Source organism: Myxine glutinosa, chromosome 7 (assembly GCF_964187855.1).
Source record: "Myxine glutinosa chromosome 7, kmMyxGlut1.1, whole genome shotgun sequence".
Classification (NCBI taxonomy): domain Eukaryota; kingdom Metazoa; phylum Chordata; class Myxini; order Myxiniformes; family Myxinidae; genus Myxine; species Myxine glutinosa.
In genome coordinates, this window is record NC_136267.1 from 156,086,092 (window position 1) to 156,099,536 (window position 13,445).

The following is a 13,445-nucleotide window of genomic DNA, read 5'->3' on the forward strand; positions in this document are numbered from 1 at the left end:
ATATATATATATATATATATATATATATATATATATCTTGTATACCAAGTCGACGCTCGTGTGAGGCCAACACAAAAACGTATAATAAAGAGAGCGGGAGATGATGGGAAGAGAGAGAGGGAAGCATAACAACAGTAGAGAACAGGGACATGAGGAGATCTGTGGATGGGAGAGGGGAATAATATACATTACATTTTGCTTTACAACTGTTATTCGATTATAAAGTGGATATTCCATATTATGGATATAACTTATTGGATGTTGAAAGCTCTTTTTTGGAAATGGTCAATATGCATAAACATGCAATCGTTTACATCTTGTCTGTCTTTAGGAACATCTGTACAAGAGACCATTACACATATTGTATGCGATGATGGAATAACGACACTTTTACCCTCCCCCCCCCCCCCCCATTCTCCTTCCCCCAATCCTTTCACTTTAATCCCCCACACCACCACCCCTTTCTTTCTTCTTCCCAACCTCACTTCCTCCCTTAACCCCTTACACATGTAATAGGCACATGGCTTCCATTATGTATGTTCTCCTTGGTTTCCAGCAGGCTTCAGGCCTGTATTAATATTTAATGGGATGAGCACATTTTCAGAGGCAATTTAACAGCTAAAGATTCATTCCACAAGGCATCGGTGTAAACACTTGTATCCAACAGGTATCTAAGCCACCTGACCTATCATTGTCACCCTTATTAGGAATTTATCAGAATCTGTATAGATCTGTGAGCCCTGGCAGGCAAAATGTCTGTTGCAGTACCTTCTGGGGGCTAGCTGTATGGCCTAGATTCTAAGGGTACACACACTCACCTCTAAGCTGTCTGGCCTGGGTTCGAATCCCGACCACGCTATATACTGTCATCAATGTGTGTGCTATCCCTCGGATGGACGTTTAACTTATCTGGCACTGGCAGCATTCGTTGGTGGATGTTAAAGATCCCATTGTGTCCCTTGGCGAAGAGTTGGTGAACTTTCTTCACCACCATGAACAACAGTCAGGAACTGCACCCTAAAGATGGTTAATTTTTTTTTTATACTTTAGCATCTCCTTGGCACAGTCAGCAATATCAAATTGTAAGATTCAGCCGTTTTGATGTTTGAATCTATTTACACGAATGTCATCCGAATATTTAAACCGCTTTCGATAATGCTTTCATTAATTTAGACTTTTTTTTTTCTTTTTTTTTGTATACAAGATCGAGGCTCATGTAAGAGCTAACATTAATCACAAAAAGACAAACTGGCACATAAAACATAAGACAAAGGGAGCGGCAGACAAGATGGGCTTTGGAATTTCAAAATTGCAAGATTATTGCAAGATTATTGCAAGATTATTGCAAGTAATTATTATTGCAAGATTATTGCAAGATTATTGCAAGATTATTGCAAGATTATTGCAAGTAATTATTATTGCAAGATTATTGCAAGATTATTGCAAGATTATTGCAAGATTATTGCAAGTAATTATTATTGCAAGATTATTGCAAGATTATTGCAAGATTATTGCAAGATTATTGCAAGATTATTGCAAGTAATTATTATTGCAAGATTATTGCAAGTAATTATTATTGCAAGATTATTGCAAGATTATTGCAAGTAATTATTATTGCAAGATTATTGCAAGTAATTATTATTGCAAGATTATTGCAAGATTATTGCAAGTAATTATTATTGCAAGATTATTGCAAGATTATTGCAAGTAATTATTATTGCAAGATTATTGCAAGATTATTGCAAGATTATTGCAAGTAATTATTATTGCAAGATTATTGCAAGATTATTGCAAGTAATTATTATTGCAAGATTATTGCAAGTAAATATTATTGCAAGATTATTGCAAGTAATTATTATTGCAAGATTATTGCAAGATTATTGCAAGTAATTATTATTGCAAGTAATTATTATTGCAAGATTATTGCAAGTAATTATTATTGCAAGCAAAATTGCAAGAAATTGCAAGATGAGCTTTGGAATTTGGAAAATAATGCAAGATTTATGCATTATTTTCAAACAAATGGGCTTTGGAATAAAACTTAATAAGTTGTGTGGGCACAATTTGTTTTTCCATATCAAACAACATAAAATAATTATTGAATCTACAAAATTCTCAGCTTTTAAAAAAAATAGGTAATTTTGATATACAGCAATTTGTATAGCAAGCAATTGCTCCAATCAAACGATGTCCTTGAACCCACGTGACCAACATTTTGGCTATAAAATGTATTTGTATGTATCGTACTGAAAGAGATGGCAACAGAGACATCAGTAGTTGTACACTATTGATTGTCAAAAACTAATATGCTGAAAGATCACCATCGCTAGAGTCGCAGCTATATATACATGGATGATAATTCTTTCTTTTTAAAACATTTTCTCCCCTCCTACTTCCCCTTGCTCCTTCCCCATCTTTCACACTAGTCCCCCTCCTCCCCATCTTTCACACTGCCCCTCCCTTCCCCATCTTTCACATTGCCCCTCCCTTCCCCATCTTTCACATTGCCCCTCCCTTCCCCATCTTTCACATTGCCCCCTCCCCAACTTTCAAATTGCCCCTCCCTTCCCTATCTTTCACATTGCTCCTCCCTTCCCCAATTTTCACACTCGTCCCCCTCCTCCCCATCTTTCACATTGCTCTCCCTTCCCCATCTTTCACACTGCCCCTCCCTTCCCCATCTTTCACACTAGTCCCCCTCCTCCCCATCTTTCACACTGCCCCTCCCTTCCCCATCTTTCACACTGCCCCTCCCTTCCCCATCTTTCACATTGCCCCTCCCTTCCCCATCTTTCACATTGCCCCTCCCTTCCCCATCTTTCACATTGCCCCCTCCCCAATTTTCAAATTGCCCCTCCCTTCCCTATCTTTCACATTGCTCCTCCCTTCCACAACTTTCACACTCGTCCCCCTCCTCCCCATCTTTCACATTGCTCTCCCTTCCCCATCTTTCACATTGCCCCTCCCTTCCCCATCTTTCACATTGCCCCTCCCTTCCCCATCTTTCACATTGCCCCCTCCCCAACTTTCACACTGCCCCTCCTTTCCCCATCTTTCACATTGCCCCTCCCTTCCCCATCTTTCACATTGCTCCCCCCTTCCCCAACTTTCACACTCGTCCCCTCCTCCCCATCTTTCACATTGCTCTCCCTTCCCCATCTTTCACACTGCCCCTCCCTTCCCCATCTTTCACACTATCCCTCCCCTCCCCATCTTTCACTCTACTCCTTCCCTCCCCATCTAGCACCTTGCCTCGCCCCATCCTTCTCCCATTCCCTCAGAACTTGACCTGCCTTTCCTTCCCCGTTCAACATGCAGGGCTGAGTTGTTGTTTTTTGTTGTTTTGGGGGGGGGCGGGGGGGGGGCGGGACGGGGAGGTGGGTTCACAAGTCTATGGTACAATACATCCAAAAGAGACAAAGTAATGTGTATTGGTTCTTCTTTCGTGCTCAAACCATTTGAGACAGTTTATCATGTTTTGAAATTGATAAATGATAGTCATAATCAGTCCGTGTGCTTTGCGATCGTACATTTGAGAAACTTCTGGAATGAATGCAGCTAGGAAAACAATGGCGATGAGAATCCTCATGCTTTTCCTGTTGTTCGTAAATACACCTAGATTTGGATGAAGAATAATGTAGCAGGTGTGCTGACATATTGTTCTTGCATGATTCTTCAGAGTACTTGAAGACTCCACTGGATGAGTACGTGAAGCAGTTTGGAATAGTGCGGGTGCTCAGACAGAAAGAGCGGAAGGGTCTGATTACTGCACGGCTTCTGGGAGCAAGCGAGGCAAAGGGTGACGTGCTCACGTTTCTTGATGCACACTGTGAGTGAAGCTATAGAACATTTGCTGAGTTCGACTTTTCCAAAGTATAAAACTTCTGTGTTTGTATTTTATGAAATATTGTGAGGTTAACTGAGTTTTTCATTTTTTTCACCCCATGATGAGGTTCGGGAATCCTAAGAAGTACAATGGTTGTCAAACGTACAATGATTGATCATTCATATTTGATGACTCGTTTGCAAAAACAATTTGATTTGGGTCACAATTTGCCGCCATATTGATCCATGATACCATATTTAGGAGGTGCCCTCTTTTGTGGTTGGCACTTCAACCATGGCTCCATTTGCATACTGTTCCATGTTATTATTGTGTCTTTGTGACGTTGGCAGATGCACCTGTGTATCGAAGAGGATTTGCATATCAGGTCACGGAATTCAACCACCAATTCTTTTTGATGTCAACGTAGGCCAAGTTTCTAAAATTGGCAATTTTTATCCGATTGACTCGAAATTTGAACAGGATTTGCATATCGATGTCAATGAATTCAATTTCCAATTATTTTTGAGGTCAAAAGGTCAATAGGCCGAATTTCTAAAATTGTCACTTTTCATCCAATTAACTTGTTACTGGAAGAGGATTTGCATATTTGGTGATTTAATTCAACCCTCAATTATGTCGAAGGTCAATTTTGTTTTAAGGATTTTTCAAGTATTGTCCTCCGCATGACGTTTTCTTGTTACTTGCAAAATCGAAGATTTTTCAAGTATATTGGTCGGTCGCTTTTGTTATTCTGTTTGTCTGTTTGTCACTGGCCTACAGGTCACAATTCTAAACCGGTCATCACGAAACTTTACCAAGCTGTAGAGGTCATCGCAATTGAGAAGCCTATTGATTTTGAGGTCAAAGGTCATCTGGAGGTCACATTTCTAAAATCGCCATTTTAAATCCAATTGCCTTGAAAATTGAACAGCATTTCTATATTGAGTCACTAAATTGGAAATCAATTTGTTTTTGAGGTCAAAAGGTTAAAGGTCAAATTCCAAAATCATCACTTTTCATCCGATTGACTTGAAAAATTAATAGCATTTGCCTAGTGCCTCACTGAATTGGGAAACCAACTATTTTTGAGGTCAAAAGTTCAAAGGTCAACTACTAAAATCATCAATTTTCATTAAATGAAAAATCGTCACTTTTCATCCTATTAACCCGTTGAGCTTTGATCGAGATCGTCAATTTTAATCTGGATGAAATGGACAATTTCCCATATCAATGGAAACTTTTTTGGGTGGGTGGTCGGATTTTGCAAGTATCGTGCTCTGCATGACGTCTTGTTTGTCTGTTTGTCTGTTTGATGCACGATTTTTGGCCACAGTTTCCAAGCAATCATTCTGAATTTTTTTTGTGTAGGTGACCAGCCAGGGATAACAATGGGCATTTTTGGTCAGGATATGTATCCGGATACGAGAATGTTGAAGTGATTTATTAATTTTATTATTATTATTATTATTTTTGGTCATTGACTGATATGGCTGAAACCGATGTATGGCATGATGTCTCAAAAAACTATCAACAGATTTGGGCGAAACTTGGTGGGCAGGCAGGGTGTCTGATAAGGAAGAATTTATGTTATCTTTGTGAAAACCTTAATCCAGAGATAGAATTTTTTTTTTTAAAGTGATTCTTCACCATTGAGAGATGGGGCCAAAACTATATACATATATATATATATATATATATATATATATATATATATATATATATATATATGTATATATATATATAATGATATATCAAATTTGTGGATGAGTTGGTTAGGTGACAAGAACAAACCCATTCTAGTTTGTTCTGTTTTTCCAAGTGTCGCTCTGTCAGTGATTTTTTTTTTTTTCATTTTGTCTGTATATCTGTGAAGAGGATATCTGAAGAAGTTGTTGATGGGTTCTGATACAATTTAGTGGCATGGTTTGGTATGTTAGAAGGATGAAATGATTAGATTTTGGTGAAGATCTGGATTCGACTACAATAATTTTAAGTGATTCTTCACCATTGAGATATAGGGCCAAAAACTATATATATATATATATATATATATATATATATATATATATATATATATATATATATATATATATATATATATATATATAGCTATATATATATATATATATATATATATATATATATATATATATATATATATATATATATATATATATATATATATATATATATATAGCTATATATATATATATATATATATATATATATATATAAATATATATAGCTATATATATATATATATAGCTATATATATATATATATATATATATATATATATAAATATATATAGCTATATATATATAAATATATATATATATATATATATATATATATATATCTATCTATAATTCCAGCAATCTCTGTGTGTATGTTTGTATGTATGTTTGTCTGTGACCGCTGTTTCTCGACAACTACCGGTCCGATATACTTGAAACTTGCCAGGTATATTGCTGGGGACCCGAGGATGTGCCTTTTCAAGGTTTTAAATTAATCGCAGAAGTAGTTACCGAGCTATGTCCAAAAAACGATTCAACCAATCAGAGAGCAGCGAGCTATCACGTGTGCCGAACCTGGCGAACAGACTCTGCCTCGGATGGCACATTTGAGAGCGTATTCATTTATTTCACGTTGGAAAACTATGTTGCCGTTAAACTATGTTTTAAAACTAATTAAAACTAATTTGCGATTCATCGTAACTGCGATTTGTGACCTTCCGGACAGTCAAATGAGGACGTCACTTCCGGACTTACGGATAGTCATAGTGACGCTGAACGTGGCGAGCAGACGCTGCCTCGGACGGCACATTTGAGAGCGTATTCATTTATTTGACGTTGCAATCTGTGTTGATTGTTGTAAGGTACGATCGATTGTAGTACATACATATTTATATTTTGCACATATTCATTACGGGCACGTCACGGGTACGGGTACGGTACCGGGTACGGTACGGTTACGGGTACGCCACGTACGGGCACGTATATTGCTGGGGACCTGAGGATGTGCCTTTTCAAGGTTTCATATTAATCGGAGAAGTAGTTACCGAGCTATGGCGATTTAGCCGTTCGCCGTTCGCTTTGGCTTTGCGAATGGACCAAACCATTCATGTAAATAGAGGGGGGGGGGGGTTCTGTGGTCGTTCGCTTTGGCTTTGCGAATGGACCAAACCATTTCATGTAAATAGAGGGGGGGGGGGTTCTGTGGTCGTTACTGCCACGCGGTTTGGAATGTTTTTCCGAACGGGCACCCACGTACGGGCATGCCCTAGTATACACAAACTTGGCATTTAATATGGATTTTTTTTTTCCTTGACTTAGGTTTACTTTCTGAACTCAGTATATCAATCTGGTGATTTTATTTTACCCTTCGGTGATGTCTTTGTTGAAAGAACCATGTCACTGATTGTCTTTCGCAGCAAGCAGTCAATAACAGGATTATATCACAGGTGGCGTGACAAAATGTAAGGACAGGTACATTTGACGATTGGCTTCACAATCGGGTATATAAGGGTTGCTGCGTTCTGTATTAGTGGAAAACAACTGCTGCACGTCTACAAAAGTTATTGCCACTTCCTCTGGAGATGGTCCGTCAACTTGACAATGCTGTTTGTCATGGAGTGGTGGCTTTACGAAATTCTCGCATGAAACAGTGTGCTATTGCTCGGCAGTATGGCATCACTCAAGGTCAGGTGTCAAAGATCCTGAAAGGAAATGCTCAGAGGGGTGTCCCTACTCCAATACCGAGGCCAGGACGTCCACGCAGAACCACAAGGAGAGATGATCGCCAGCTGCACCGGTTAGTCTGCAATGGCCGTACCAAGTCAGCTAATCGGCTTAGGGCTGAGTGGCAGCAACTGACAAATGTGCCTGTATCCAGAAGGCTAGTCAACCAACGACTGGTTCAAGCAGGCTATCATGCCAGGCATACCCTGAGAAAGCCACGCCTGACCAGACAAAATAGCCAGCGCTGATTGCAGTGGGCCAGAGAGCACCGTCAATGGCAGCCAGGACACTGGAATCACGTGACCTTCAGTGACAAGTCTAGATTTCTGGTCTATCATCAAGACAGCCGCGTCCAAGTGCACAGACAAGTGCATGAAGCCCACAACGAAGATTGTCTAGTGCCAAGAGTCCAAGCTGGAGGTGGTGGGGTGACCGTTTGGGCTGCTTTTCATGCAGGGGGAAAAACTGACCTGGTTGTTCTGAATGGAAACCTGAACCAGTTCAAGTACAGGGCCATTCTGGAAGAAACATTGCTTCCATTTGCTCGTGTAGCCTTTCGAGGAAACTTTGTCTTCCAAGATGACAATGCACGGCCTCATCGTGTTCGCATGATCCAACACTTTCTTGCTGACCGTGGTGTAGAGCATATGGAGTGGCCTGCCATGTCCCTGGATATGAATCCAATAGAGAACTTGTGGGCAGAATTAACGCGTCAAATCGACAACTTGGACCAGCAGCCGACCTCTGTGCGTGAATTGCAGCAGGCTAATGTCAATGCATGGCAAGCGATTCCTGTCCAAACTTTGGCAAATCTCGTGAACAGCATGCCTCAATGTGTACGTGCTCTCCTGAATGCTCTGGGGGGTTACACGAAGTACTGAACTGTAATTTTACTGTCCGTAATCCCAGTCATAATTTAGCTTTTGTTTTTGTTGAAATTTTTTTTGGTTAATGTGCAAAATAAAGAGATACTTCTGGAAAACGTACAGAAGTTTAACACAGTGCTGTCCGTGAATTGAGTTCGATATCAGTTTACATCACTTTCAAGGATCAATTTATTTGCTTCGAAATGTCAAATGTGGTTTTTGTTTGTTTTAAAGGTCACATTAACAAAATCTAGAATAATTTCAACATAATTCCAATGAACTTTTGGTTCTAAGTCATCTTGAAAAGTAAGTTCACCCCCACAAAAAAAATATTCCATATTAAATGCCAAGTCTGTATATACATATCAAGCAAGATATCTCAAAAAGTTGTGGACGGATTAAGCCGAAACTTGGTGGACTGAGTGTGTGTGTGTGTGTGTGTGTGTGTGTGTGTGTGTGTGTGTGTGTGTGTGTGTGTGTGTGTGTGTGTGTGTGTGTGTGTGTGTGTGTGTGTGTGTGTGTGTGTGTGTGTGTGTGTGTGTGTGTGTGTGTGTGTGTGTGTGTGTGTGTGTGTGTGTGTGTGTGTGTGTGTGTGTGTGTGTGTCGAGGATGAATTGATTTGATTTTGGTGAAAATCCGGATCTGGGTATGAGAATATTTTAGTTTTTCTAAGTGATTCTTTGTCATTGAACGATAGGCCAAAAACGATATATAGCATGATATTTCAAAAGGTTGTGGACGGATTGTGACAAAGCTGTTGATTAGTTGGATAGGCAATAATAACAAGGCAATTCGATTTTGATTTCGCTTTACTGAGTCCTGGAATGGTTTTTAGCTCACCTGGAACGAAGTTCAGGGGAGGTTATGCGATGGCGCGTCGGCCGTCCATTAACTCTTGCAACTTTCTCCGAAACCGGTGAAGGGATTTTGACCAAACTTGGCACAAATGATGTATGTTGTTTTGTGACTAAAGTTTGTTCACGACATTTAAAAAAATCTGGGTTTACTGGGATCAAAGTGGCTCCAGGTTTGACCCCCAAAATAGGAATTTGCTTTCTTCTTTCTAACTACACACACTATTTCGATGAAACTTGACCACAACGTTTACCACCTGTGGTGTACCAAAATTTGTTCACGACATGAAAAAAAATCTGCCCCTTTTGGGGTCTACAGGAGGGTTGCCCCTAAAATAGGTATTTGCTTTCTTCTCAGAGACTACACACGCAATTCCGATGAAAGTTCACCACAACCTTAATCACCCATGATGTACTAATGTTTGTTCAAGGCATTATAAAAATTGGGGTCTTAGGAGATATAGGTGGGGGGGGGGGGAGGGGTTGCCCCCCAAAATAGGTATTTTTTGTTTGTTTGTTTAAAGTCTTATGATTATGTTAGTATGATTCTACATGCTGCCCTGTCTTCTAGTAACCATTGAAATTGGTTTAAAATACCTTTAGTCAGTGCAGTATACTGTTTATTCTACCAGGTGAGCACAGGGGTATTGCCCCCATGTTCAATTTTGTTTGACATGTAGGCAGGCAGACAGGAATAAATATTGTCTCACTCCTCACTGCACATATGCAATAATACATATGCACATACATGTATATCTATATGTAAAAATGTCTGCTCCACTGTGACAAACACTTCCATGGTGAATTGGCTAGGTGCAAACCTACAATGTAAACATGAAGAAATGCTTTTGACCTTTCCGTCTCCAGAGGTTACTACAACTGCTGTTGCAATGAATAATGGCAAAGGATGTAATGAACCAAGCTACAGGTTTAACTGAACATTTCCCCGAAAATACTCGGTTAAATACCAGCTGATTTGGCTTGCTACTCTTTTAGGGAATACTCACACCACCCAGCAATGCCTGATGATAGGTGCATTGTTGGTAGAGTAATAGTCAACAAATTCTTTCCAATGGATGATGCATTAAATAATGTTTGTTCCGGGTTTTTTTCTGCATTTTCAATAGTTGCCTTCCCTTTCCTTCATCAGGTGAATGCTTTGGGGGCTGGCTTGAGCCTCTCCTGGCTAGAATCGCTGCCAATTACACTAATGTTGTGAGTCCAGACATTTCCACCATTGATTTAAACACCTTTCAAGTGAGCAAACCTTCACCATCTGTGTCACACCACAACCGTGGAGTCTTCGACTGGAGCCTGACATTTGGTTGGGAGGGTCTGCCCGAGCGTGACGAGAAGAAGAGAAAGGATGAAACTTATCCCGTCACGTATGTAACTTTAGTCATTTTAATGACCACCGAACAAACATCCATTGTGATTTGTCATGAACTAAGATAAAAATTAGAAGAGGATCTCATCAGACAGGACCCTGAACTCAAGTTTAACCTCTTTTGAAACTGTGGCTCAATCGATTCCTTTTTGAACCATTGGCAATCTGTCCACATTAAATGGCATGTCTGTAGAGAGTAGAGTTAAGTAACAATGCTTTCAGAAAGTCAAGGGGTGTGAATACTTTCTGAAGCTCTGTAATTAAGGGGGGGGAGGTAAATATATATATTACCTGTAAGAGTAAAAATGGACTTGACGGTTCTGTCCGAGGCTTGGACATTAGTGCCAATTTTGGGGCCTGTCGCTCGGCCCTTGGGACTTGGCTCCATGTCTGTTTTTCATTGAACACCTGAGTTTATTTTAATTTTATCTTCAATGTAGAACTATTTTTCATGAAATGAAATTTTTTCACAACCTGAAAGAACCAAAAACAACTCTATACTATGTTTAGCAAGATCAAGTGTTATGATTATGATGCCATCAGAAGTGTTGGTGTCGTTCTGTTGTGCAGGTTTTAACTACCATTTTGTTTTGGGCAATACCACAACGTTATTTATTTTATTTACTTTCCAGAGATCAATGCGTTGTTTAAAGATTGATTGTTTTAGCTATTTTTTCACTCACCAATCTGCCACCGGTAAACTAATGAGTTGTGTTAAATTTCAGGACCCCAACTCATGCTGGGGGACTCTTCTCTATTTCTAAAAAGTATTTTGAATACCTGGGGAGATACGATGATGAGATGGAAATATGGGGTGGAGAAAATGTTGAAATGTCATTCAGGGTAAGTTGGACTTTATTTATTCCATCGTTTTCTCATTTCCTTGATGCACGTATTTTGTGTCGATTTAAAAACCTATAATATCCCTCATGTGTTTTGTGTAAAATATGAGGAAGGTATCATCCATATTCGCAACCAGAGGTGTTGTCAGGTGTTCAAATCTTGGCCGAGCATTAGTTGATGGACATTAGATTACATGGTGTCTTTTGAAATTGGAGGGTTTATAAAGAATATGTTGATGGATGCATTTATGTGGCCTGGCTCTTGGTGGGGTGCAGGAGGGATCTTTAGCTGAAAAGGCAGAGGTTAGGTGAGAGAAGAAAAACGAAAGCCAACGACCTGTTTGTAGGGAAAGTACTGTAAGCAGTTTGAAACTTGGTGAGTGTAATGGTTTTCAGATATTTTGTATCCACAGCATCAAGGATTTGCGACTACTACGCAGTAGTGCTGCAAGCCCATAACAGAGAGTATTTTTTGTAACACATCAAACTTCCTTGCCAGAAGTTTTAGGATGCTGAGGAAGGACCAATTTTAGTGCGAACAGTTTTACCCAACCAGGAACCAGAAGGATGGTGCAAACCTGACAAACTGCTGAGCTTTTTCAGTGGATATGAGGGCTATGAGGCTGTAGTGGTTACCTAATTCACATGTCGTGGTTAACTTATCCGCATGTGATGGTTACCAATACAATATGTTTGGTCTAACACACGCACACGGGCTTTTGGTTGTGTGGTCGTGACGCACGCGCGGCTGTTGGAGCCACGCCCTCCGAAGAGGGTTCTTGGTTTTATATAAGCCGTTACGACTTCCGTTCGCGAGCAGTTGCTGGAGATTTCTGTACAATAAACAAGCTTTGTACCCAACGAAATGGCCTCTTCTTGTCGTCTTCGGCAACTACCAAACTGGTGACCCCGTCGCCCCCGAGCGTATTCGGGGGCCAAATGAACACGGCAGTATTGCGACCGCAATTTCTTCCACAAGACCTAAACTCGAACTGCCGGAGTTTTAGCAACGACGAGCGGCCATGTGGTTCGCGCATCATGCTTGGTTCCTCCTCTACAACTAGAGGGGCGAACCAGCTCCGGGACCCTCCAAAGGAACGCCGTTACGAGGCGTTGGTGGCACGGCTACTTCGTCGCCTTCGCGCACACAGGCCGAGCACTGCTGCTCGTCGCCTCCGCGCACACAGGCCGAGTACTGCTGCTCGTCGCCTCCGTGCACACAGGCCGAGTACTGCTGCTCGTCACCTCCGCGCACACAGGCTGAGTACTGCTGCCCGTCGCCTTCGCGCACACAGGCCGAGTACTGCTGCTCGTCGCCTTCGCGCACACAGGCCGAGTACTGCTGCTCGTAACCTTCACGCACTGGACCCTCGTTATCTTCGCGCACACTGCTGCTCGCCACTCCCGCAACTCCTACTACTGCTCCTACGGCGGATCCCGAGGCTGATGCTGCTGCACACCTCGTGGGCGCCGCCACGCCCCGCCCACCACTCCCGCAACTCCTACTACTGCTCCTACGGCGGAATCCGAGGCTGATGCTGCTGCACACCTCGTGGGCGCCGCCACGCCCCGCCCGCCACTCCTGCAACTCCTACTGCTGCAACTACAACTGCTACCGCTGCTCAGCACCCGCGGCCCGGCTCTGTTCCACACGCGAACTACGTACACGCCCGTGGCGTGCCTTCTGGGGGGGGGGGCGCATGTAGTGGTTACCTTATTCACATGTCGCGGTTATCTTATGCGCATGTCGCGGTTAACTTATCCGCATGTGACGGTTACCAATACGATATGTTTGGTCTAACCCACGCACAGGGGCTTTTGGTTGTGTGGTCGTGACGCACGCGCGGCTGTTGGAGCCACGCCCTCCGAAGAGGGTTCTTGGTTTTATATAAGCCGTTACGACTTCCGTTCGCGAGCAGTTGCTGGAGAT

The 13,445-nt window shown here is 41.4% G+C and overlaps 1 protein-coding gene across 1 annotated transcript in view; it reads left to right on the forward strand.

Annotated features, from left to right (window-relative positions):
- Window positions 1-13,445, forward strand: part of LOC137431764 (polypeptide N-acetylgalactosaminyltransferase 3) — a 34,609-nt gene that overhangs the window by 6,083 nt on the left and 15,081 nt on the right. Inside the window, exons 3-5 of the mRNA XM_068123457.2 lie at window positions 3,680-3,829; window positions 10,437-10,671; window positions 11,399-11,516. Of these exons, the coding sequence (XP_067979558.1) occupies window positions 3,680-3,829; window positions 10,437-10,671; window positions 11,399-11,516 (503 nt within the window). The remainder of the gene's footprint in view (window positions 1-3,679; window positions 3,830-10,436; window positions 10,672-11,398; window positions 11,517-13,445) is intronic.